Source organism: Lytechinus pictus, chromosome 1 (genome assembly GCF_037042905.1).
Source record: "Lytechinus pictus isolate F3 Inbred chromosome 1, Lp3.0, whole genome shotgun sequence".
In the NCBI taxonomy this organism is placed as follows: domain Eukaryota; kingdom Metazoa; phylum Echinodermata; class Echinoidea; order Temnopleuroida; family Toxopneustidae; genus Lytechinus; species Lytechinus pictus.
In genome coordinates this window covers 13,743,171-13,767,878 of record NC_087245.1, presented here as the reverse complement: position 1 = coordinate 13,767,878, position 24,708 = coordinate 13,743,171, and the positions used below count along the sequence as shown (strand labels likewise).

Here is a 24,708-nt window from a genome sequence, read left to right as displayed (position 1 = left end):
TTGAATTTACGTTTTGTGTAATTTACGTTTCTAAACTATGATCACTTCAGGCTTTATCCAAAACAAAAAAGAAAAAAAAAGAAGATGAATATAGTGTAAACCTAAGAAGCTTGCCAATATATCGATTTGATCCCATTAAAATGATTAACCCAGACTGAAAAAAAACTATGACTGCCATGACTTTTTTATCACCCCAAACAACATGATTGTTAGCATTCATTTTGGAAATAATATCAAATGAAAACAGAACAAATGTAATAATTATAAAGCTGTTAGAATATGATATAAATCATCTATTTAATGATAATATAATGTCAAAGATAAATGTGATGATATGCTTTGTCAATATCCCAAAACTGATTGATGGCGGGGGGGGGGGGGGATGTCCACAAAAGCAAAAGATTTTAGTCACATGTTGTCATGGCTACTATATATATATATGATAATGAATCCCATGAAGTGTGATACATGAATTCATCTGAAGAATAAGCAACTTGCTAATGTCATGATCTCAAGCTGCTATGAAAACACATAAAAAGAAAAAAAATAGATATATATTCATATATAACTTTGGTACAATTCACAAATTACTCGTCAATATAATACAATTTTCTTGTTTTGTTAAAAAGACAAAATGAACATGACATAATAATGAGAAGATAATACTCTTGGGTAATAACCTTGCCTTATTTATCTACTGTATTTCACAAACTTTGATGCTTCTCATGACAAAATTACACACATGGGATCGTCTCACATGATACTAAATGCAATATCTCTCTGAAATCTATAGGATTTAAAAATATTTTGGGGACACCATATTCATCAAACTAGGAAAGGGATTCCCAAAACAACACTGTGTCCACTGAGAGCCATGTACAACAAATAGTTGAAGAGATTCTACACAGTCCACATAATCTATATAACACATCATCGTTCCATGCAAAGACATATACCAACCCCATATAGATTCTACAGGGTGCCCAAGAAAAACAAACTGGCAAATCCTGACTCTTTTGATTTTAATTCAATGTGACTTGTTTTAAGGGTTTGTTTTCTCGGTCACCCTGTAGCACAGGGAACACAAAAATATGTTGACATATCTTAAACTGATAACGAGTCACATCAGTATCTTATATTTCTCTTCAAATTCATATAAAAATGAACAGTCAGTAATAAAAATATGATCTCATTAGAGCAATTTTTTTAAAATCTATCTACAACAAAATTGTATATACTCTGTACAAACACATTTCTAGCATGTTCCACTCTGCAAGATAATAACTTTTAAAAACTTCTGTAATTTACAAAAAAAAAATTCTTTGACCAGATCTCAATGACAGTCTGCCATACACATAATGATAGAGGTTCATTCCAATGACATTTAAACTCTTTTCTCCTTGTTCTACTGCTTTTCTGTTTGATGAAAAGTATGTATTACCATTTTGACTACTGATATTGCATTGAAAAAAATCTTCCATCGTGGAAATGTGCATATGTTTATATGATCCCAAGAATAAATCTTCCTTGTAATAAAATGACCCCTAGCTTATAATAAAAAATAGCAAAATGGTGAAAAGAAATGTGTTTAAAATGAACAAATTACTTTTAAAAAAGTTCTTTGACCTAGTCAAGCATAATGTTGTAGAACCTTTTCATCGCATATTTTTGGTCACCTTCATTCAATTGAAAAAGTTCTTCTGTGGTTTGTTTCCATGCTTCCCAGCATCTTTAATAGTTTAATTGCACAATTGAGAAAACTGAACCTTAAGCACATCTTAACCATGTTTTGAAAGAAAATCAAACCTATGCTACTACAAGAGACTAAATTTGTAGCCAATTCAAAACTACTTGAGGATAGTTTCCAATGGCTTATGACTTGCAAAGGTGTCTACACCTCACGTTTCTCTGGAAAAAATAAATATACAAGAACTATTATATATATATCCTACATCATCATATATGAAGTAAATAAAGTAAAAATAAAGAGATAAAAATACAAATACAATGGATCTTAAAAGATACTCTCCAACATATCCTCTATTCATTCCCTCATTTTGTAACCGGTCATTCATTTTTAATATTTTTTCTTTTAATTTTGTTACAAATCCTTGACATGCAATCCAGAACATGCGCTAATAAATTTTCATGAGATAAACATACAATGATTTTTCTTCATGTTGTAATTACAGATACAATATTTATATACAAAAAGCCCCTCAAAAGTTTCTTGATCTCATATTGGACTTTGTCAAAGACATTCTGCCATTGCGCTGCTGCTCGAACAGGAAAGCCTTAAAGGGAAAACCATCCTGAAGTGAAGTAGCTTATGAATAAAAGGATAAAATGAGAGAAGCTGACTGATGAAGGTTTTGCAAAAATGCAAAAAACAGAGTTGTGAATTTTTTCAACATTTTAATTTTGTGACATCATATTTTAGCAGCTCCCAATGTGTTGTGTAATATACATTCCATAAAATACCATTTCTATACAGGGTTCATGATGACTGAAAATATTTGGTAGAAGGATGAACAGCATGATGCGATGTTTCTAATCATGTAATGAGTACACAGATAACATATTTTTTAATTTTCTGATAAAATGGTAATTTATGGAATTCAATTAAATTCATATCACATGACATATAGAGTAGCTCCTCACATGCGACTTCACAACAATGAATAAAATATCATTAATCTGTTGTTCTTTTATGAGTTATTTGCCAGACCTTCATTAATATGTTTCTTTCATTTGTCTGTTCTTTTTTTTATTTTATAAAACTACATGAAAGTGACTTCTGAGTGGAGTTCCCTTTAAAGTCAATATTAGCAATTATTAATTTAATACAATCACAGCACAGGTTTGAGGATGATATCTACCTACATGTACAATAATTATCACAAAAAGTATATTAAGTACATTCTAGAATGACCTGATGGCCCAAGTAATAAAAAAAAGGACATCACACTGCGATGGTTGAATAGTGGCGTATACACCTTTCATCCCCTTAGGAAAGCATCTTCATATATCTACCACTGTCTTGAAAATCAAATTTATATAAATATAAAATGACAACTGATGTCACAATACTTTGCATAATAGGGCAATAGAATGTGATGACCGATGTTGTGTTTCATTCTGAGCTATACATAGAGGGTAGAGAGCCAACAGAAAAACCAATTTTTCTATGTCAAAATATTCAAAGTATTATCATATTTGAAGGTTGAGGAGAATAACATAATTCTACACATGACCATAATCATATTATCTTATTTTGATTTTCATTTGCATAAACTTCCTATCGATTCTTGAATGAGGGGGTCTATTTGAATCAATAGAGTAATCTAGCCTTGGATACAGCTCGGGTCCATTTCATAAAACCTGTTATAATAACAGATTTGCAATAAGTCTTAGGCTAGTAAAATTATTTGATTGGCTGATAGTGAACTTTGTTTACATTGTGAATTTGCTATTACAACAAGTCTTAATGAAATGGGATCCTGTCCCTCGTACATTATGAAGGTCATAGCTTGTAATACCCTTCTACATGATCACTGTCACCTTTTGAAAGTTTTATATCAATTTCACCAATTCGAAATATTCTTTTTATAAAAGGACAATTAAACTCTTTTATTTAAAAAAAGATTTATAATAAAAAAAACATTGGCAGTGATTATTTAAAAAAAAATGTTTTTAGATGGCTGGTCATTTAAAAGGTTTGAAAAAAAAAAATGTCCAGAATCAAGATTCATTTATCACATCTCGTATTGCTATACTCTGTCTTCAATTTCACAGAAGCCCAAAATCACATAGGTGATTTTAAAACCATTGTTTGAAGTCAAAATTCATGGAGATTTCATGCCTCAAACAATTTACAGCACTTAGTGAGATATTACAATAATGAATGCATGCTATTTGTCAAAGTGCACTAAGTTGCCATGAGTTTGGGATAAATAGGCCCCCGAATTTAAAGTTACTGATTCACTAAATCAAACTATATAAAACTGTGGAATGAAACCACAGAAACAAGAGTGAATTTAGAACCAGGTGGCACAAGCACACATTCCTTATTGGGCACATTTTTTTCTACAATTCATATGTAAAATCTACATAAACTGTGGTTTCAAATCCACCTTTATGGATTTGGGTCATAGTGCGTGCTCTGGTGTGAGGAACTCTAAAGTATACAAAGAGATATAGCAAAATAGAAATAGTGATTGATTCTCTCCATACCTACCTATAAGACAAGATTTACTGTACAATGATTAGGAACAATGAAAGCTCTAGGTAAGCCCTTATTCTTTATTCTCGATTTACAAAATAAATGCAAGTGCTGTGATGGAAAAATTAGAGTGAACATTACCAGCTTTACAGACAACATTCTTTTTGCTTTGCCTTTCTCTTTTTTTTCTTCTCATCATAGGGGACACATGCTGGCTTCTCATAAAGTCAGTGTGGATATCATCACCAAAAAAGACTTCCAAATTTCAAAATGAAACACATTTGCCTTAGATAAGTCAGTGTGGATATTACCAACTTAAAATAATAATTCCTGTCCCCCCCTCGCTCCCTCTCATCATTGAAGGGGATATGCTCTGGCCTTCTGAGATTTGGCAGTTTACAACGCAAATGGCCGATCTTGACCTGAATGCCTGGACTGACCTTGTTATAGCTGTACTGGTATCATATCAACATTTCCTTCACTGAACAGTTATCACAGACCCAACTTCCTGTACAGGGTTATCATGGATTTTCTTGCTCTGTGTTTTCCTTTAACACTACAGCACGCAGGACTTGCACCTAAGAGACACATTAAATGCATACTAAGAATGCTTGGTGACAGCTTCATTGGGTGAATCTGGAAGAGGATGGGGTGCAGGACTGGAGGACTACTACACGCATTGGCAGGATCACCAAGATGCTGGACCTGTCGACCAACCCTTGGGATGACATCCAGCAGCAGTAAACGCAGATGGATGTACAACAAAAATCACAAAAGAACACTGATCTCCAAGGACGATGATACAGCTACATTTTGGCAGTTTGGTAATACGGTATTTCAACCCGCAGGATCAGCATGTCCAGTCAATATTGATCTTTGCAATTTTTTCTTGAGGAACTAGTCGATTTGGGCGGAGGTTCCATACAGGGCGCAGAAGCCAAGCTGTCTCTTCTAGCGCTTTATGTGATTGTGGTTCTCCTTCTTGAGTATTTTGTAGACATCTTCCTCTTGTGAAATGCGCTCCAGGAGTGGAAGGACATCAAGGAGCTCTGTGTCCGACATGTCATCAAACCATGAACTCACAGGGATCTATAGAAAAAAAAACATGTTACAAACACCTCTCAATCATTGTTTACATTACAACACAGAAATTAAGGACAAGATTTATTACAAGTAATGATGTATAAAGGTATTGATACTTGCCAAGTGCTTGATATCTACAGACAATTTATAGAACTTTAATCTGATCACAACAAATATAATGGTCATGTTGGATTTGATCAGAATAGACTCTTCCTAAGAGGTTTAAAGATCCAATGCATTTTGAGAAGACAATTTGCTATGTTTTTTTTTTTACATACCCTGTCATAACGAGGAAGTCAAAACCAAAACAAGGACAGCAGTAATGCTTCCTTTCAAAACAAAGTCAGTGTGGATACTTACTGCATTATCTTGGTGGAAGATATATGAAGCGGGTGAATTGTCCACAATTACAATACGTTCCAGTTTACGACCCAATCGACTAAGATCCTGGAGCAAATACAACAGAATAAGGAAGATATTAACGGTTAACCTGCATTAGGAGTAATGTTTGTCAGTGATGGCCATGTGGCTGTCTTCTCTGTTCTGGGTCTATTTCATACAGCTGTTTATTACTCAAGCACAACTTTTTGCACAATTGCTGACCCTTTCAAGCTAAATGAGATACCATTACCCCAAATTTTCTGTTTTACAATTATAATGGTAGTGGAATTTCTACATGTAATTTCCTTATCAAATCGTCACAAATACCAGATTTTTGCACTCAAATGCTTATTAGAAACAAGAATTTTGAATTTAAAAAAATCAGATTTCAATTTTGGATGACAGACAAGGTAACCAGTCTTGTGTAAAGTCATGTGTAGCACAGCTTTATGAAACGTCACCTCGGACTATAACTTTTTTTTGTAATAAAGATGTAGTGTAATACAACCATACTATCATAGACCCTACAGCAGCCATTCTCAATTAATTTTGTTGAAGCGCCAAATTTCTTGTTGAGAATCTGGACTGCTCCACTATCCAACACGCGAAGAGCGAAATATTGTGGTATGGGGGGGATGCAGGACCACCTGAAGAGCAGAAAGCCTTTTAAATGGCCTAGAGGGGTTCTCAATCAACAGAAGATATAAAAATACCAACATACTACACAATTTATTAAAAAAAATGATAAGTGACTTGCTCAAATTAGCGTTAATTATTATGTTTCTGTATTAAATTTTGTTCTTGATGAGGGTCGTGTTTAAAAAACAAACCGGGTATGTTGATCAGTGGTAGAGCGTCAGCCTCATGAACGGGAGGCCGTGTGTTCGATCCCCAACAGAGTCATACAAAATATGTATATATATATATAGGAATGGAACCTTCTGCCTTCTTGCTTGGCGCTCAGCATTTAAATTGGAGAAGGGTAGTAATAACATACATGGAAATGCAGGGCCCGCTGCAGTTCCCTAACCGAAATGGCTACCCTGAGTAAATAAAACGTAATTATGATTATTATTGTTATTATTAAAAGCACTGTTCACAAATCTATGTTCACATATTATGTACATAGTCTTTGTACCAATCGTAAATGAATACATTAAATAGATCCTCCATAATAGGGGTTATCAAATGCTAGATTACACAAAATCAGAGGAAATCAAATAGCATTTAGATTTTAAAAAGAGCTGAGTTTTTATTTTCCCTTTGTAATTAAATGATCAAACCTCAATTCCAGATTAATAGTAGATCAACCTTTTATTTTCTAATGTTTTTTCTTTTTCTATACTGGCTCCCACGCGCCACTCTGGAAGGCTCGGTGCGCCACAAGTGGCGCGCGCGCCACCATTTGAGAATCCCTGCCCTACAGGCTCTGTCACATCGTACTGTACAAGCCTTGCGGGTGATTGCAAGCAACTCACTCGCAAGTTTTGAGAATGTTCAAAACTTTTCTATGTGGAAATCAGACTTGCATGCGCTTTTGTGGGCAACTGCGTGGGAGATACTGTCAATGCGGGCGACCTGCAAGTCGCAAAAAAAAGTATCCCGCAAGGCTTGCACGGAACGATGTGACAAGGCCTTAAGATGTGGATCAAGAACAGTTTCATCATCCAAAACGGGTAAGAGATCATGACAGTCACACAATTGTCATTGACAGACCCTGAACACTTCTAATATGACAGCTCCTTTGCCAACAACAAAAATATTCTGTAAAAAACAAAAATGAGGACTCAAGTTTTACGCTTCTCTTGAATATGGTTTCTCAGTGAAGCATGTATAAGTACATTCACACATATTTTTGTACTCATCAATTAAAAGGATAATTTGTCTACAAAAATACACTTTCTTTCCTTTAAACAGGATGTACTAAAAATCCTATCCACAAATTATACTACCTGCTAAGAGACCACTTTCTTTTCTTGTCACATGTCTTGATGGAGGGTTTCAATTTACAGGGGGGGGGGGGTCAATTTACATGTAGATAACCTGCCAAAGGATATTTTAATTTTTTAACTTAAGTGATCTTTACATACAGGACAAACAGGTTTCAACATATCTGATGATAGTCTATTATAGAAGCATTTACCATATTAAAGCTGATTTTCATTACAATATATGTCTGTTGAATGTACAGTGATACCCGACTACAAAGATATGCTTAAAGAAATAGCAGAATTTTCCAGGGCTGAGCCAAATACCCCCTATAGGTTAGCTAATATTGCAATTTGTACTTGATGTACTGAACCTGCAAGAAAGGTAATTGCAGAATGGCTTGCAATTAAACACAACTCCAAGAATCAAATGCTAATCGATTTTCAACCAATCAGAAGCCCACATTTCGGACAAGTGTTGTTGTTTTTTCTGCGATGGGTTCAGTTTTACTTCTAAGCAATAAATGCATACATTGCTCAGTAGATAGTTTTGCGCTAAAATGTGTGAAAAGCAAATGACTAGTCCATGTCTATGAATAACTTGTCAATGTGTAACAAAAATTTGAGAGTGAGATACATATCCTGGTAATACATGGGATACTATGTATCGTTTTTGTTATTTTGAACAAACAATTACAAAGAGACATCAGAAGGAATTTAACCAAACCTAAATCAATACACTAAATTACAATGAAGAATTCCCCCTTTTTTGTGTGTCAATGCCTCAGCATCACAAAGATTCCCAGTGAATGTACATGAGAAAGCAGGACTTGTTCATACCTTAATATAATTTCCTCTGTGAAACACACATGATTCCCGAAACAGTCGACACCTGAACACACCCCATTTGTCTAAAAGGTCAGCAACTGGATCTGCATACTGTCAATACAAGAAGAAATGACAACAGTTATTAAAAATAATAACAAAACATATTTTAATGGCAATTGCAAAACCTGATTAAACTGATGAGAACTTTGCCACTACATAGACAACATTATCATTTATGCATGAATTTAAATGCACATGGATGGTCTTGAATCTGTGGTTCAATCAAATTTTGTGCACTAATTGATAAATTATGTTTAATTCAGTCCGCTCATAGGTAACAAAATACAAGCACTCTTTGTCAAAGGGCATTTTGAAATTCAAACTTGTTATGGTACGAGTCCAATATATTTTAAATTAATCTATATGAAGACAGAATTATTATTTACTAAATGCATATGGATTATCAGACATTTTCTCAACACATATGCAATGCAATTTCAATTAACCACAGATTCAAACCACCTTGTGAGCTTAGGCAACATTGGCTATGGTATTGAGCAATGTTATCATGGTGGTTGTTGTAAAGGTCAGTGGCTATTGTACAACGCCTACTTAGCTTGTTGTACGCGAGCAAATGGGAGGCTGAATGTCAAACATTCGTACCGTTGCACAAAAGACGTACCATCTAAAATGTACCGTTGCACGGCTTTAGGTGGTGACGTCACAATACGATTTAATTCATTGCGCTCAGTAAAAATGAAGGTGCAATGCATGTATAAGCCTGCTGGCTAAATGCGCAATTGCTGCCCAAGGTCATGTGCGCTTGTGGGATTTTGCTTTCCGCTCTCAGTATTTTTGCTCCCTTTTCATAGATTACTATAGGGATAAACTCTTGTTTTTTCATATTTTCGCTAAATTCCGAGGCGTTGTACAACACAAATAGCAAATATTCTTATTCGTGCAATGGTGCGAAATTTCGCATTCGGTGAAAGAAAGAAATGCTCCATTCAACTCGGCTAAGTAATGCCTCGTTGAATAGAGCATCTTTCTTTCACCTCAATGACCTCATGCAAAATCTCGCACCATCGCACTCATGCCTATTCGCTATTTGTATATCAATTGATTTACTGCATTGGAAGATACTGAAGTTTGTGAATATTATTTTTTCATATATCTATGTATCCTCAATTAATACTTGAAATGCCAAAAATATTCATCATAGATTATTACCAGATGCCTTAATAAAAATCATTAAAAAGTTGACCTATTAAAAAAAACAATATACACATTCTACTTTTGACAAACTTAAGACTTTATGAAAAGTAATTTTCAATTTTGTTCATTTTTTGTATCACTATGCTTTTTATACTTTTTTACATTGTAATCCAATTTGTATTTTAATGTCTCTCTAATTTACTCGTTTTGTGTGTACAGTTCCTTCATTGAGGATAATTTCCATCAAGACATTCATCAACTAGATCTTGGGCATTTTTTAATGGTCCTTCAGCCCAAAGATAGAATGCTGTTTATTATCTTGAAAAAGGAAATCAATAAAAGGAAAGAAAAAGCTAGGGCATACAAGATGAAGAAAATTTAAGATGTGAAAGGTACCGTATTGCTCTGTATTCCTACTGTAGTGTATGAATCAGCATTAAGGTTCAAACAGATAATTGGTAGGTAATATTCATATATCTGTTAATACAATATCTGAATTCACAACCAACACACTGAGCAAGCCCTTCCACATTCCTTGTATTCAATAAAGCCTACCAAATATTTTGACTACTTTTTTTTCTTGCCAAAGACCCAGTTTATTGGACCTTTCAAAAAATATTTTTCCAGACAAATCAAGTAAAAGTTTATAGAAAGAACCATTACAAACTCCACGTACATTCATGAATGACCCTACAATTGCAATACACTCATTACCAAACTGATAATGAATCTAGGAATGAACTGCAATTGAGCATCAACCAAAGGGAACCACAGTCATAACAATCATGACATGAAATTTTATTACCCGCTTGTGACATTCAAGCAATTATGAGTGTACAATCAGTCATGGAGGTAGCTCTCCTGCAAGCTTAAATGAGGTCTACTATGCAGTAGAGGATCGTTCACACATGACACAACAAACTCAGCAACATTTTGTGTACAAAGTCAATGGGATGTGATACAGAAAAAATTACACAGGATCTTGGGGATCAATGCCCAAAAGAGCTGTGGAAAATACCCAATCATTGCAATTTTAGAGCTTGTCAAATGTTGTAGATTTACGCAGTACAGTGGGTTATGAAAAGTAGCCCCTGAAAATCAAAAATTAATTATGAGATGTCAAATATTAAACAGGCAACTGCTGACCAATCTATGTTTTAATCACAGAAAGTATTAAAGCTTTGATCAAGATATCATGGACAAACTAAAACGCTATATATACATGACTCATGACATCATCATGAAATCGAAAGTGGGGTTAAAATTCTTACCACGTATGAACACGATAAAATTGTTACTGATCTTGCTTGTACCATATCTGAACGAAGCCTAAATCTCCTGAATGTCATTAGCCTTTTAGGATTTATGAGCACTATGAATCCTAAATCCCTTTCCCAAAACAAAATACATTGTACGCGTTTTTGTTTAAGGTTTCAAGAGAGAATGCAATGCCATTGAAAACTCTCACAATTGCTTGCTAGCATACTCTCAATTGCAATGAAATAAATTACATTCATTTCACATTTTAGAGTACTGTGTCAGGACTACACTGTCTCGCTGTAGCACTAGTAGTAGTTACATGAGTGTATTAGGCAACACTAAATCAATAACTGGATCTAATGTTTATTCCAAAGGTTAATTTACATGCAAATAAAGAATCACTGTTTAGATATGGTACATCATCTATTTCAATGCCCACAATTTTTTTTTTTTTTTTTTTAACTGTATGCAAGAAGAAAAAAGAAATCATATCAGACAGGAATACATAATTCAATTTTTTTTTAAGGAAACAAGATAATAAACAGGAAAGGAAAATATGACATACACATGATCATGTACGTTAGGTCTGATAAAATTTTGATGCAGAGCCCTCAATATCATAGGAAATACACAGGAATGAAGAATAAGAAAGTCTCCATTTACAGTGTCCATTTTGATTCAGATGTTTAAATTAGTGATATGAATATGGACAATAATTCCTAAACTTGGTAAAAATTGGTAATGCAAAAGAAAGGTTAAAATCAGTGTTTCCATTGAAAGTGGCAAATTCATAACTTCAAAACAAATCCTTCAGCATTTGCTATTTATTGTTACCATCAAAGCTACGGAATTTGAAATAATTCCTTGCAATAATAACAAATTATAAGACAAAGTTGACAAGTTCCTATACCTTTGCAAGACTAGCTGTAAATAACACACATTCATAAAGCTGCCCCACTCTCTGCAGAAACTCGTCCACGTGCGGCCTTTTTAATACATATACCTGAAATACAAAATAAAGAAGAAAGAGATGGTCCTTGGTGATCAGTATACAGTGACAGCTCTACATGTACAAACATTAGCCTACACCATTGAAATTTACGGCCTGCCCCCTCCCTCCACTAATAATTAAAATGCAAATGAATACATTTCTAGCTCAGTGGAATGACAATAATATTTTCAACATCTTGAATGAAGAGACAATTTAAAAATGGGATATCCCCAGGTTTAGAGTGTGATGACCTAGATCATGTGGATGAGTAAATAGCCCGTGTCTCATGGGGTATCATAGCACACCTATCATGTCTTATGTCAGCTGTTGTACTATCACTTGACGAAAGATGAGATAGGAGAAACACTAAAATGTCACACATAATCTAGTCTCACTTCCAGGCTGTCAGACCCGTCCACCATTATGAACATGGTGAAGATATGTGTTATTAGTAGGTCTACTGACATAAATTCAAGCAGCAAACCAAAACGTCGGGGGGGGGGGGGGTGGGGTTCTACTATCCCCAACCCAAGTGAATAGTGTGATGCCATAAGCCCATAGGTCTGCCACCTAACGTAGGTAAACTAAAAATCTAATTAAAGTATAAAAAGTATCAGGGAATATAACATTATGGGTATAAAGCTTCTTTAATGATTCAAATATTCACTATTTGTCTCAAATTTGTTTAATCACTGTTTCATTTTGTGATGATGTAGAAGATCAAAGGTTTTGATTACATATCAAATAAAAATCATCAAGTTCAACATTGAGAATGATACTGATAGTACTCAGGAGTCTGGACGATAATCGACTCATTGGATTATGATTCCTATTCATATCAATGTTCAAGCACAGAACATCGGACTCAATGAAGAAAGATGCAAAAACAAATTATGTATTCAGACAGTCGTGCAGTTAATTGAAATATTTTGCTCCTACTGACTATAAATTAAAAGCATAAATTTGGACACATACATGTATGTCGCACTAAATACCCAGACAAAATTGAATGGGAGCTATTTATTCAGATGGTGTACTTTCCCCAATTACATTTTAATTGACTTCATTTATCGAGGTTAGTTTGCAAAATACAAGGGTGATTTTGAAACCCGGCTACAGGGTTATTTTGGATAATTTGAAGACTTAAGCGCCCTCGACATGTATCTTTTTCACTGATATTATAAAACAGTTTGGTTTAGAAGCTACATGTACTTGTCCAATAAATCAACAGATAAATGTTACATGATATCAGAGTGACTGAAAACAAGGCTAGGATTTCAAGGTATCTGATCTACAAACAGGACTCTTATCAGACCACATTGCTATTGCCTTTGAAATCATACTTGAACATACAGTATATACTCACCTCATGAACTGTGCCATCAATTTCTACAGGAACAACGAAATCTGCATTTGAAATGGGCTGGATAAGAGAGAGGTAAACAGAGAGAAAGGAGAGAAAAATTACCATTGTGATGTGCACAAACATTATACATTTGTAAACATTTGAAATTAAAAATGTAGCAATAAAAAAAATGTTGCCAATTCAAATAATAAAATCTGATGAAATACAGGCTTCAATAATTCATTGTATTGAATGAGATTTGAAATTTCTCAGAGTGAGATGATTTTGCATGCATCTTGGGTCTTCAGATGAAGAGACCTTGAAATATCTTAGAACGTGTTTGAAGCTGACTTCTTACTTTTTTATTAAACTCAATCACTCAAAATTATCTTTAACCACAGCATTCTTGGGTGCAGATACACCCTTTGTTATGAATTCAGACGGACTGAGCCCAGAGGCAATTGATCCCATGATTTACATGTAATTGGCACAAAAGCAAGGATTCATTAACAGTAATTGAATCCCACTTTGCGATCAAATATGAGATCATTAGAAAGTGAATCAGCCTGGCCTGGTTTAACGCTGTCATCCGATTTCCGTAATGCATTAGAAAGAGTATTGCTCTGGACAGCCATACCATTCTGGGCAATATTTATCATGCAGTCCAATGTGCTCTCTTTCTCTTCATATCTCTCCTTCTCTCTCATCCTCTTTATCTCTGAACTGAGACAAGTCCAAAGACATTTGGACATTGCATGTTGTATATGTATAATAGATGGAGTATCTCTGGATAATAGATACATGTACTTCATGCGTTTCTTACATGTAGGATTTGTTTTGTTGTCCCCCCCCGCTCTAAAACGTGAGGATAGAATGGACCGAAAATGATCTATGACTTTATAGCATGTGGAGCGTTGTGGCCCAGTGGATTAGTCTTCTGACTTTAAAACAGGGTGGCGTGGGTTCGAATACCAGCCATGGCATAATTTCCTTCAGCAAGAAATTCATCCACATTGTGCAGCACTCAACCCAGGTGAGATGGATACCTGGCAGGCTGCGGGGCTAAAGCCAGGGTAATAATATCCAAGTCCTTTGAAAGCGCATAAGGACGTTATGACATAATGTGATATGCGCTATACAAGAACTGCGTTATTATTATTATTATTGTTATTATTATAGCAGATAATCTTAATATTTTGGTCAATCAAGTTGTGAAACATTTCAATGATCATAATCAAATGATTAAAAGCAATTCCATTTGGCACAAATTTATAAATGCTATCAAAAAGCATCTGAAAGCCAGGCCCTACTACAATTGGGTGCGGTATTGAAAATTTCTTTAAAATTACTTTAAGAAATTAACCAAATTTGTTAGTATTTTTTAAAATATTGATTTTATAAAAAAAAAGATGTGCTACATATATGGTGATGTCCAGATTCTGAAGGTCTTTTAAAAGGATATGGAAAAACCGATCCAAGAACTCCGGTTTTGTACATGTAATAGATCATCAAAAGCACTGTTAAAAGTTAACAGGTTGAATTTAATTACAATATTACAATATATATTAAACACTTTACGCGATTATTAATTTTTTTTCAGTTGTAAAAAGATTAGAAGGGCTGTGATTTGTTTATGAAGCAATTACAAGAAAAAGCAGCTACACCAAATACTCATTGGAATGGATTGAACTGTACAGTAAACACATTTAGAATGCAGATTCTTCTTAGACAAATTCAATGAAGAGAGCAATGCACATATAAAGATGCTGGATAAACTGTCAATGCTGGTAAAGAATCAACTCTGAAAATGCTTGAATAGACCTATTCAACATCACATTTATAAAATTCCATTCCTTCGAGTAGCCAATCTGCAAGTACAGTATGCAACTATATGACTAATGTATGTTCATTCTATAATTTAAAAAATCCAACACATTATCATTGCTTCAGGGAGAATGACATTGACACCACTCTTTTGCCACTTCTCTTAAAAAGGCAGGTTACATTATCCTCATGGCTTTAATCGCACCAAGACAGATAGGCATTATACATGGAAGAAATTATTCATCAATGAAGTATTAAAGAGATACTCAAGGCTGAAACTAATATGATTTGAAGAGATAAAGAAAAATCAGACAAACAAAACAATACAAATGTGATCAAAATTGGACAGGAAATAACAAAGTTATGGCATTTTTATGATTTGCATTATTTCGGTGAAACAGTTCTATTCATGTCTTCATGAATGTTCAAAAAGCAAACTGATGATATCATATCCCCAATTGTTCTTTCTATTGTATTGTATGAAATTATGTTCATTCAAATTTTGTCCTCCAAGAACAAAAGAAATTTGACTGACAACTGATTTAATGCATTGGATATATTAATTGTAGTTAAAATTGTCGTAATATTCTAAAGGGAAACAAATCATACATGCATGTGTGACAATAATTATTACATGTATTTCATTTATATAGATCTATAAAATAAATAAAATGGGAAGTGGGGACATGACATCATCAGCCAACCTAATGAATATTCATGACAATGTGCATAAAACTGTTTTCACAAATTATTGTTAAAATTAAAAATTCAATAACTTTGTAGTCTTTGTTACCTAAGCTTTTATAACACAACAATCTACGGTACAATTAGCATAAATCTTGTGGAAAACCTACAAAGTATACAAATTTGCAATCGACTATACTGATGGTAAATGATACCTACACTTCTCAGGTACAATTATGCTTCTCTTTCCCTGTTCCTTAACCTCAAAATTCCTCTGTACAAAAAGACCAATCAACACTTGGAAGCAAGAAAGTTTGTCAAATCAGCAACACTTTAATATTGATCAGTCTCCTTTTCCACCAGTCTTCATGTGGAGTATAGTATGATCATGTTTTGCGATTAATTGCTCATCCAAACACACTATTTTCCTGTCACTAGGCCCTCCTTAGCCTAAATCAAACAGCATCCTGAAATTCAACACTAACCTACCAATGCACCGCTGAGGCAGTCTTCTTGATTCCAAACTTCTTCTTTGCTACATACATGTAGAATGTGTGCAGCAGAGATATAGCACGCTGTGACTGAAATTTTAGCAGTCAGGAAGGATTCTCGTTTCATACAAAGCCCAGCTTTCCCTATTACTACATGCAAACGTCAATAATCATTCTTCTCGTGTCACTCACAACCTTAAAAATTCTTTGTTCATAACTTTATTTTCTTGATCATTATAATATCAAATAGATTAGAATTCTATGATGGAAAAGGATTTTCAAAATTCAGATTTAATTCTGGATTCATAATCAAATCAACCGTGACATTAAGATTTTGTATCTAAATCACATATTTGCCAGCATATTAAATGGAAAAGTTGTTCCTCTGTAATTAGTGATTGGTTTATCTCTCAAAAGCAAAGTAAATGCCTCACTATCACTTTAAGTGATAGTGAGATATGGGCTACCTCAGAGAGAGATTCTCAGATATTGGAAAAATAAAAATCAAGTAGAAGGATAGCTTGATGGATGGACAGATAGACTGAAAGATGGTACATGTAGTATAGTAAACACCCTCCCATCCCATCAACATACCAACCAAGTTATATCCCTAACATGCATGCACTCTCTCAAGTGTTTTGTAAATGCTGGGGCATCAAAAGCCAGCCGTTTCTCTCATGTTACTGCCATCCTCTCACGTGGCAGTGTATTGCGTTACCATAGCATTCCGCCATGGAATGTATCATTTCCATCACGCTCTTAACATTCTTCTTGGACAATTCTAGATACCGATAGTGAGGTCCATAAAATGTCAAACATCTAGAATGACATTTATTCCAATATGAAAACTGTTGCCAAACTGAAATCCGATAATATTTTAATAAAGATGGCTGGGAATGACATGTGCTTGATAGAATAGAAACAATTTTCAAACAAAACTGGCATCTAATTTGATCTATGATTTTCACATGATAAAATCATAATAGATTTTTAATTTTATTCCACTGGTAAAAGTATGTTCGTGATAAAAAATTAATTTGTCATTACATTACAAAATTTACATCTGGGTCTCCAAGAGTTAACCAATTTATCCTTTCTTTACGGACATGTATACAGGGTGCGACATAACTTTTTAGAAGCACTTGCCCAATCGGGCAAGTAAATTTTTAAATAGTTGGAATATACTTGCCCAAAAATCTATTTCACTTGCCCGAAAAAATAATTGAAAAAAAAAAGAAAGTTTTGCGGTTTTATAAACCATTGACCTTTTTCTCTCTTTTGACATGAACTGATCTACTTTGTTATTGCATTTCTTTTTCCAAAGTGATTTTATCTTGCCTGCCTTGACCAAAATTAGGGTCAATATATCATTTCGACCCTTATTTTGGTCATTCTACTGTGAGAATTTTGCTTGCCCATTTTGGGCAAGTAGTTTTGGTCTTTACTTCAAAACACTTGCCCGACTCTAACTTTTACTTGCCCCGTGCAATCGGGCAAGTGCTTATGTAGCACCCTATTGTATACATTAAATGTACATTATATTCATACATGTAAATGGCTATTGATTATTTATACACCCTGTAGAAATTACTTTTTCAAGAAAAAACATGTATTTGATGATGCATACTTTTAATATTTACATGCAATCATCTTGACTTCTCAAGTTTGACCACTAAATTGCTAAAACTTCTCCCATTCTCAACATCAAAAGTGCTCTTTCAACTGAAGTATGCTTCAGAGTCAACTTCAAGAACAATCAAAGCACATCTAAACCTCTCAAGTCACATGATCAAAAAACACTTTCCAGTTGCCATGGAGACAGAGCCTACATCCCAGGGAAGGAAATCCATGTCAAAATAGGTCTGAGAGAAAACAAAAACACTTTTTAGGATGCAGTAGGAGAAATGTTTCACCACACATTCCAAAATCAATAAGTTTTTCCGATTGTACAATTAATTACATGTAACTCATGTCCAGGATAGTATGAACCAAAATTGACTATAAAATAGTGTTAAATTGTGTCTTGCATATGAATTGAGAGATCATATTATATTCCAATCAGTTTTTCTGAAGATTTCCAGGGTTCTTTCAAAATGCGCGCAAATTTTCCTGAGTGTAGTTAAAAGTTTTAACCAACACTAGGGAAAATTTATGCCTGGCTTTAGGGGCATGCAATTGTCATGGCAATTTACACAAAGGATGTAAACTCTGATATTGTTGAAAAATATATTCCTTAAATGCATTTTTTTTCCAAAAATTCACAATAGACAGACTTTTGCAATAATAGTTTCATAATGTTATAAAAAAATAAATTAACTTACTTTGACTTAAATGTGCATGTACTTGAAAGGACAAGTTCTGATACATGTAGCTTGCAAAATGATTTGTCATAAAAGCAATGTATGTATTTAATACCAACATATCTCCAAAGCATTTGAGACATGTTTTCCAATAGATAGTCTTGAGGTACAGACCCCTGGCTTCAAAGGTGTCGGAGCAACACCTTATTCTTACTGTCAGCCTATTAACTGTAAATTAATACTGATAAGAAAGCATATTCAATATATGCAGTAATTCAGGGGACCAACAATTTCAAGTCCTCTTCTATAAAGGATATATTGAGAATGGTGTCAAAGACAAGTGGTCCTTACAGGGGGTCACCAAAGCAGGTTCCACTGCACCAGGAATAAGAACTGTGGGAATAAATTACAGCTAATCAATATTTATAAAGTTGGTATTCACAAATGTAATGCTCACCTTAAATGAACTATGTACTAATGTCTCGTCTAAATCGATGACTATACAACATTTATGTGCATCCTGCTGCCTCACCTGGGGGAGTAGAAATTTATTTGGTTGCTGTACAGGAGAGAAAAAGAGGACATCAACAACTCATCTTATATCTTCAATATCAGAATCAATTTGGAGCATAAACACAATATACTTGAAATATACCCCCCCCCCCCATAATTTTGTCTTTATTTGTTTCACCAATAATAACCGAAACCCAAGTTAAACCTCATTTCAATAGAAAACAACAAGGCTGGCATTCACAAGTAGACACTAAATAATGATACAAAATTTTGTCTTGTTTTGAAACATATATAGGTAGATTCCCCTGGTGTACATTTTTATTCAATTAACTCCAATAACCAAATTGATTGGAGGAAAATCAATATCAATTAGGAGCATGTTTCTGCGGAAAATCAATGGGCTCCTTGTTGTCAATATGATATCATATGCCGATTTCAAATATACAGTTATGGGTTATGTACAGTAGAAAGAATGAGACGCTCTGCTCTATTACTCTCTATAAATGTGTTACAAAAGTCACAAGCCAGAGAATAACATTTTTTTTAAAATATAAATTGCATTTAATTTAGCAGTATATTTGCATTATTCTAAACTTTAACATTTTTTGAAAATTTAAAGAGCTTATTTTGACATTATGAATTTGACCATTAAAATAGGTTTAGTGCCATCTATCAATTTCATTGAATGGACAAGTAAAATCCTTTTCAAATTTCTGAGAAAATGACTTCCATGGAAAGGCATTTTGGTGAAAAAGGAAAAAATTGTAATGTGCTGAAAAATTATACCATTCCAACTGTGTGTACACATGTGGTACTAAAAAAGCTAATCATCATGATCTCTGTAAATAAGCAATACACTGGAAAATACTACTAGCAATCGGTATTTGAAAATACTATATGGCCATTGTAAAGTTGGTTGCAGTATCACAATCACATGTGAACATGGCAAAAATGGTCGGTATTGACAGCGGGCAATGGGCAGCCCTAAAGAACTTATTGAAATAAACTGAAGTGCAATATGTGGCAGTGTACTATTAAAGTGTGTAGTATCCCATGTGAACATGGCTGCAGTTTCAAACTGTGTGTATATGTGGCAGAGAATTGCATTGAATAAAAATTTGAAGTGCAATGAAACTTTCAGAGGCATGCACTGTTAAATTTGACAGTGAATATTATTGTACAGTCTGTAGTATCACATGTGAACATGGCCAAAGTTTTCAGTACCAATTTCAAACTGTGTGTAGAAAAGAATGTGAATGTGTGTAGAGCAGATTTGTCCAACCCTCTTTGACACTAGTCAGATCCAAACAAATGTCATTACAACTTTTTATACAAGGAGTGTTGATGCACATCAAAACATTTTCTACATTACAAATATCGCATGCTACACACACACAAGCACACATATATAAAAAATATATAACGTACTGTAATAGTGCATAATGTGCATTGTAGATGATAACCCTGATGAATGAATAAAGTGCTATTAAACTATTTTACATTTGCAGTAGCTCTTTAACAAGTAAATGCTGTTCATTTCAGGAAAGAAAAGGCCAATATTAACCAGTCTCACATTTCTTGGTTTTGCTTACCTGCATTTACAAGTAACTTCTTCAATAATGAATCCACAATTTTTTTATTCATGTACCAAAAACAATGAATCCTAGGGAGAATTGCCCCCCCCCCCCTGTATATTTTTTTATCAGTGCCATGGGTATACAAAATAAACTTCTGTTTAACTTTCATTTTGACACTGATGATATAACATTGGTTGTTTGTACTAAAGGTGAACAATGATACCAAAAATCGAAAAATAAGTTGCACTAATTATGGAGGACCTACAATTGTTAAAACTTTAATAGATGTGTTATGTCACTGAATACTGCATACATGTAAACAACCACTTGCAAATGTGGTGAATATAACATAACTACAATTGGGTAGAATTGTAGATCATTATAAGCATTGAAAATTTAAAAACTAGATAAATAAAACACGTTGACAAGCATAGTGATGACATACCGTGCTAGGGTCGTTAACAGGAGCTGAGCGGTCGAGCGACTATAAACAAAGGAGATGCACACATAAAACAGAAATGAATGGTGGGGTAAAAACTGGTGCATATACAAGTAAACAACAGAAATAAACACATTTATGCTAAAAAAATATCTGTGCTGAGTAAAATTTATGATAAAATAAAAACTATTGCATATAGGCTTGCAAATGGAGGGTGCTTTATACTTCACCTTTTGACACCAAAAACACTATGATACGGAAACAAAATTTCCTTGTATAATTGTTGCACTGAATTTTCACATTTTTTGCATTAAGTTTCCCCGAATGACTAGTGGGTTGGACCTTCTTTAATCTGCAAATTTATAAGTACCCTCTTTTATTAAATAAGAATAGAACAAATGAAAACTAAAATTTCACAACAAATCTATGCTGTAATATATAAAGAATTTTGCATTGATTTTTTACATTTAAATTTGGGGTTTGAGGTCGCCACAGTGTTTAATGCAGAACTCATAAATGTATACCATACATGTATCTAAAAACTGTTATAGCCCCCCCCCCCTTCCCTCATTCGATTGCTGAGGAAATTATCTAGCACCTTCCTTTATGCAAAGCAATAACAAAAATATAATCATATAGGCCTACTATTTGTGCTTTAGAGAAATTATATAATAATACTTGTTCACTGACTGATGCAATGCTCAAATATTGAGGTAACACAACTGATGATCACAAAAACACCTCATAATATCATATACACAAATAATTATTTATAAAAACATATATTGCACATCAATATTAAAGCTACATTAATTTATGTTTTGAAAGCCCTCATGCAAGTACATGTACATGTATACAAAAAGTAAACTACCGGTATGTGCATAAATACATGTAAAGCGCAAGGATGTCATAACGTCATATTAAAATGAGGAATTACCTAATGTAATTAAATGTAACATTACATTGTACGTTCATACGCAGAGAACACTGTACAAGTACATCTTCAAACCAATTGTAATTGAATTTTGAGAATAAAATCAGGTACATGTACATGAAAGTATTTTTCTGAATTAGGCAGGTGAATTGGCAGGCTCATTATCTCTCAACAAGAACCAAGGTTAATTACACATGTCAGAGCACATGATGCTAACTCGTTATAAACTGATTTGGCCATTGCATACAATGCATTACCCAGGTGTACCTCAAGACTAAGAGGCAGCCTAGGTCATTCCTTGTTATCCTAAATTATCATTTTAAACAAACTTTGTTGTGGCGGTACTGTAAGAATTGCAAATGAAAAAAGAAAAGAATTTGGAATGAGGAAGGGGCAAAAAGGGTAATCAAGAGGAGGAGGGAAATAAAGAGAGGGACAAAGAGTGCCCCCCCCCCCCCTTCTTGGTTGGATATCCAGGACTGGGCAAGGGGATGAATTTTATTCATCTGCAGGTGTTCTAAAATGCAACATTGTTTTCTTCAAAAGAAATGTTACACATGTCATGACTGATAAAATGCATACTGTACATTACTGTATGCACCAATGCCTCATAATAGGCAAACATCTGATTTGTAAATATTATGACTTTTTATCATTCTTTAATAGTATTCTAGAAATTTGCTGAATGTCTGTTGAGGATTTATAATCCTATCTTTAATAAAACATGAAGATGTACATGTACATTGTACAGATGATCAATGGCTTGAATGAGTTCTCTACATTTGCTGTAAGAATACAGACAGATAATCAAAATTGAACCCAAACTATCATATCATGCAAAAGAAATAAATATCAAATCTTCCTAAAAATTTGTTTGCGAGCCTTTGAAATGCATGCAACACTAAAGATTTGAAAATAGAGACAACATCACAAATAAGATTTTTCTTTGCTTTTTAAAATACAAATGTATATAAAGCATAAATCTGACATTTACACCAGATGACTTCTTAACCTCTGAGGAAAGTGCTTTGCCAAAATAAAATGTTCTATAGTGAAAAATTAAACATCAGTGTATCTGACAAAAATATAATAGAACAAAACATATTTACATTGTACATGTACATGTATCTCAAGCTTCAAACATGCAGAATTTCCATTGGATTAATATAATTTCTTCTATAACCATTTAGTGCGCATACTTTGTACAGGTACATGAAAATGTGTAATGTGTGATGGAAATGTACAAGAGCTGTACACTAATGAAAGGCTGTTTTCAGATGTTATTGACAATTTTGTGACTGATAGTGCTATCAATCACCAGTGGTTATCAGTAACATGTCATTCATACATGTGTACGTGTATGCTACCACAAGTTTGTGATAGATTGCAACAGGCAATCGGTTTACATGCTATGCAGACATTATCACCACTTGCGATGTATGGTGTACGTACATGTACATTCTTCGACAGCACTGTATGTGATATTCCATGATGCACCACACTGCACGTGGTCCACCGTGTCACAATGCAAATAACGCACTTTGCAGTGTGGCAATATATGCTCTGCCCAGTTATAACCACCGATTACATCATTGAGAAGTTATCACGATACATGTATGTACATGTAGCACACAGGATGCAAGTGGCGAAACGTCATGAGTGGCAAATGTTCGCTTTATTGGCAATCAATGACGACTTGCGATAAAGGAACATTCAGATGTGTATTCTATCACTACTAGTGATTGATAACACTATTTGGCAATAATGTCTCTGAAAGGTACATTATGTAGGTAATCAATTCTAATTTGTATGATGCATGTCTGTGGTAAGTTGTCTTGACTGATATTAGATAGGATTCTAAGATTGAGAAAAAAAATTATGTAATTTCCAGAAATCAATTTTGATATCATTTTACATTACTTTTCTATTTCATGTTTTGGTAGGCTTTTATTTATCAGTCAGAGTATGCTCTACGTATCGGTTCAAAAAATGTTTGATTGCATTCCCCCCCCCTTTTTTTAAAGGGGGGGGGGGGCGCGGCCTGCAACGGACTATGAAATTTCGGTCATACAAGCCAAAGAGCTGTTATAATAGGAATTTGATTTGTCATCGTAAATGTCAGAGAAAATGATGAGGGTAGGACCGGTCTGATAAGGCACACAAAGATTTCAAAAATGCAATTCTAGACTATTATGAAATTTAGTAATCAATCAAGTCAATACTGCCAGGAAAGTTTTACACAAACAAGCAGATTTCATGTCTGATGGAAAACATTCATAAATTTACATCCAATCATTTTTATTTTAATACTTGGAAATATCTTGAATAAAGTAGTAGAGTACATAAAACAGCAATCTGAAAGTCTTGGTTTAAAGACATGTTTCTTGAATATCATATTTACATTCAAAGGAGTGTACAATGTATGTATTACATACATTGTATCAGAAGGGTATTTGGGATGATTAGTGTGGTATTGTGAACATGTGTCATATTTTGAATCTGTAGGACCTTCATTGTTTGCATCTGCAGTACAGAGGTGCTGTGTTCTGTCAGTGTTTTCTTACCCTTTGATCGGTTTGATCTGACGTCTGTGGTACGCTTTGATGCGTGCCATGTCTCCCTGAACCAAAACAGCACAGGAAGGTATTGAGTAGACTTCTACTTCTTGGCTTCTTTGATGAGCTTGGCCCTGT

General features: G+C 34.1%; 1 protein-coding gene across 1 annotated transcript; it reads right to left on the bottom strand.

The window, feature by feature from the left end:
- LOC129263640 (CTD small phosphatase-like protein) lies at window positions 1–24,708 on the bottom strand (the record flags this gene model as incomplete). Its single annotated transcript, XM_054901544.2, has 8 exons — window positions 1–5,311; window positions 5,666–5,752; window positions 8,455–8,553; window positions 11,828–11,920; window positions 13,275–13,331; window positions 19,010–19,111; window positions 21,088–21,126; window positions 24,580–24,708. Coding segments are annotated over 8 exons (744 nt in total), but the record flags the coding sequence as incomplete, so codon positions are not given.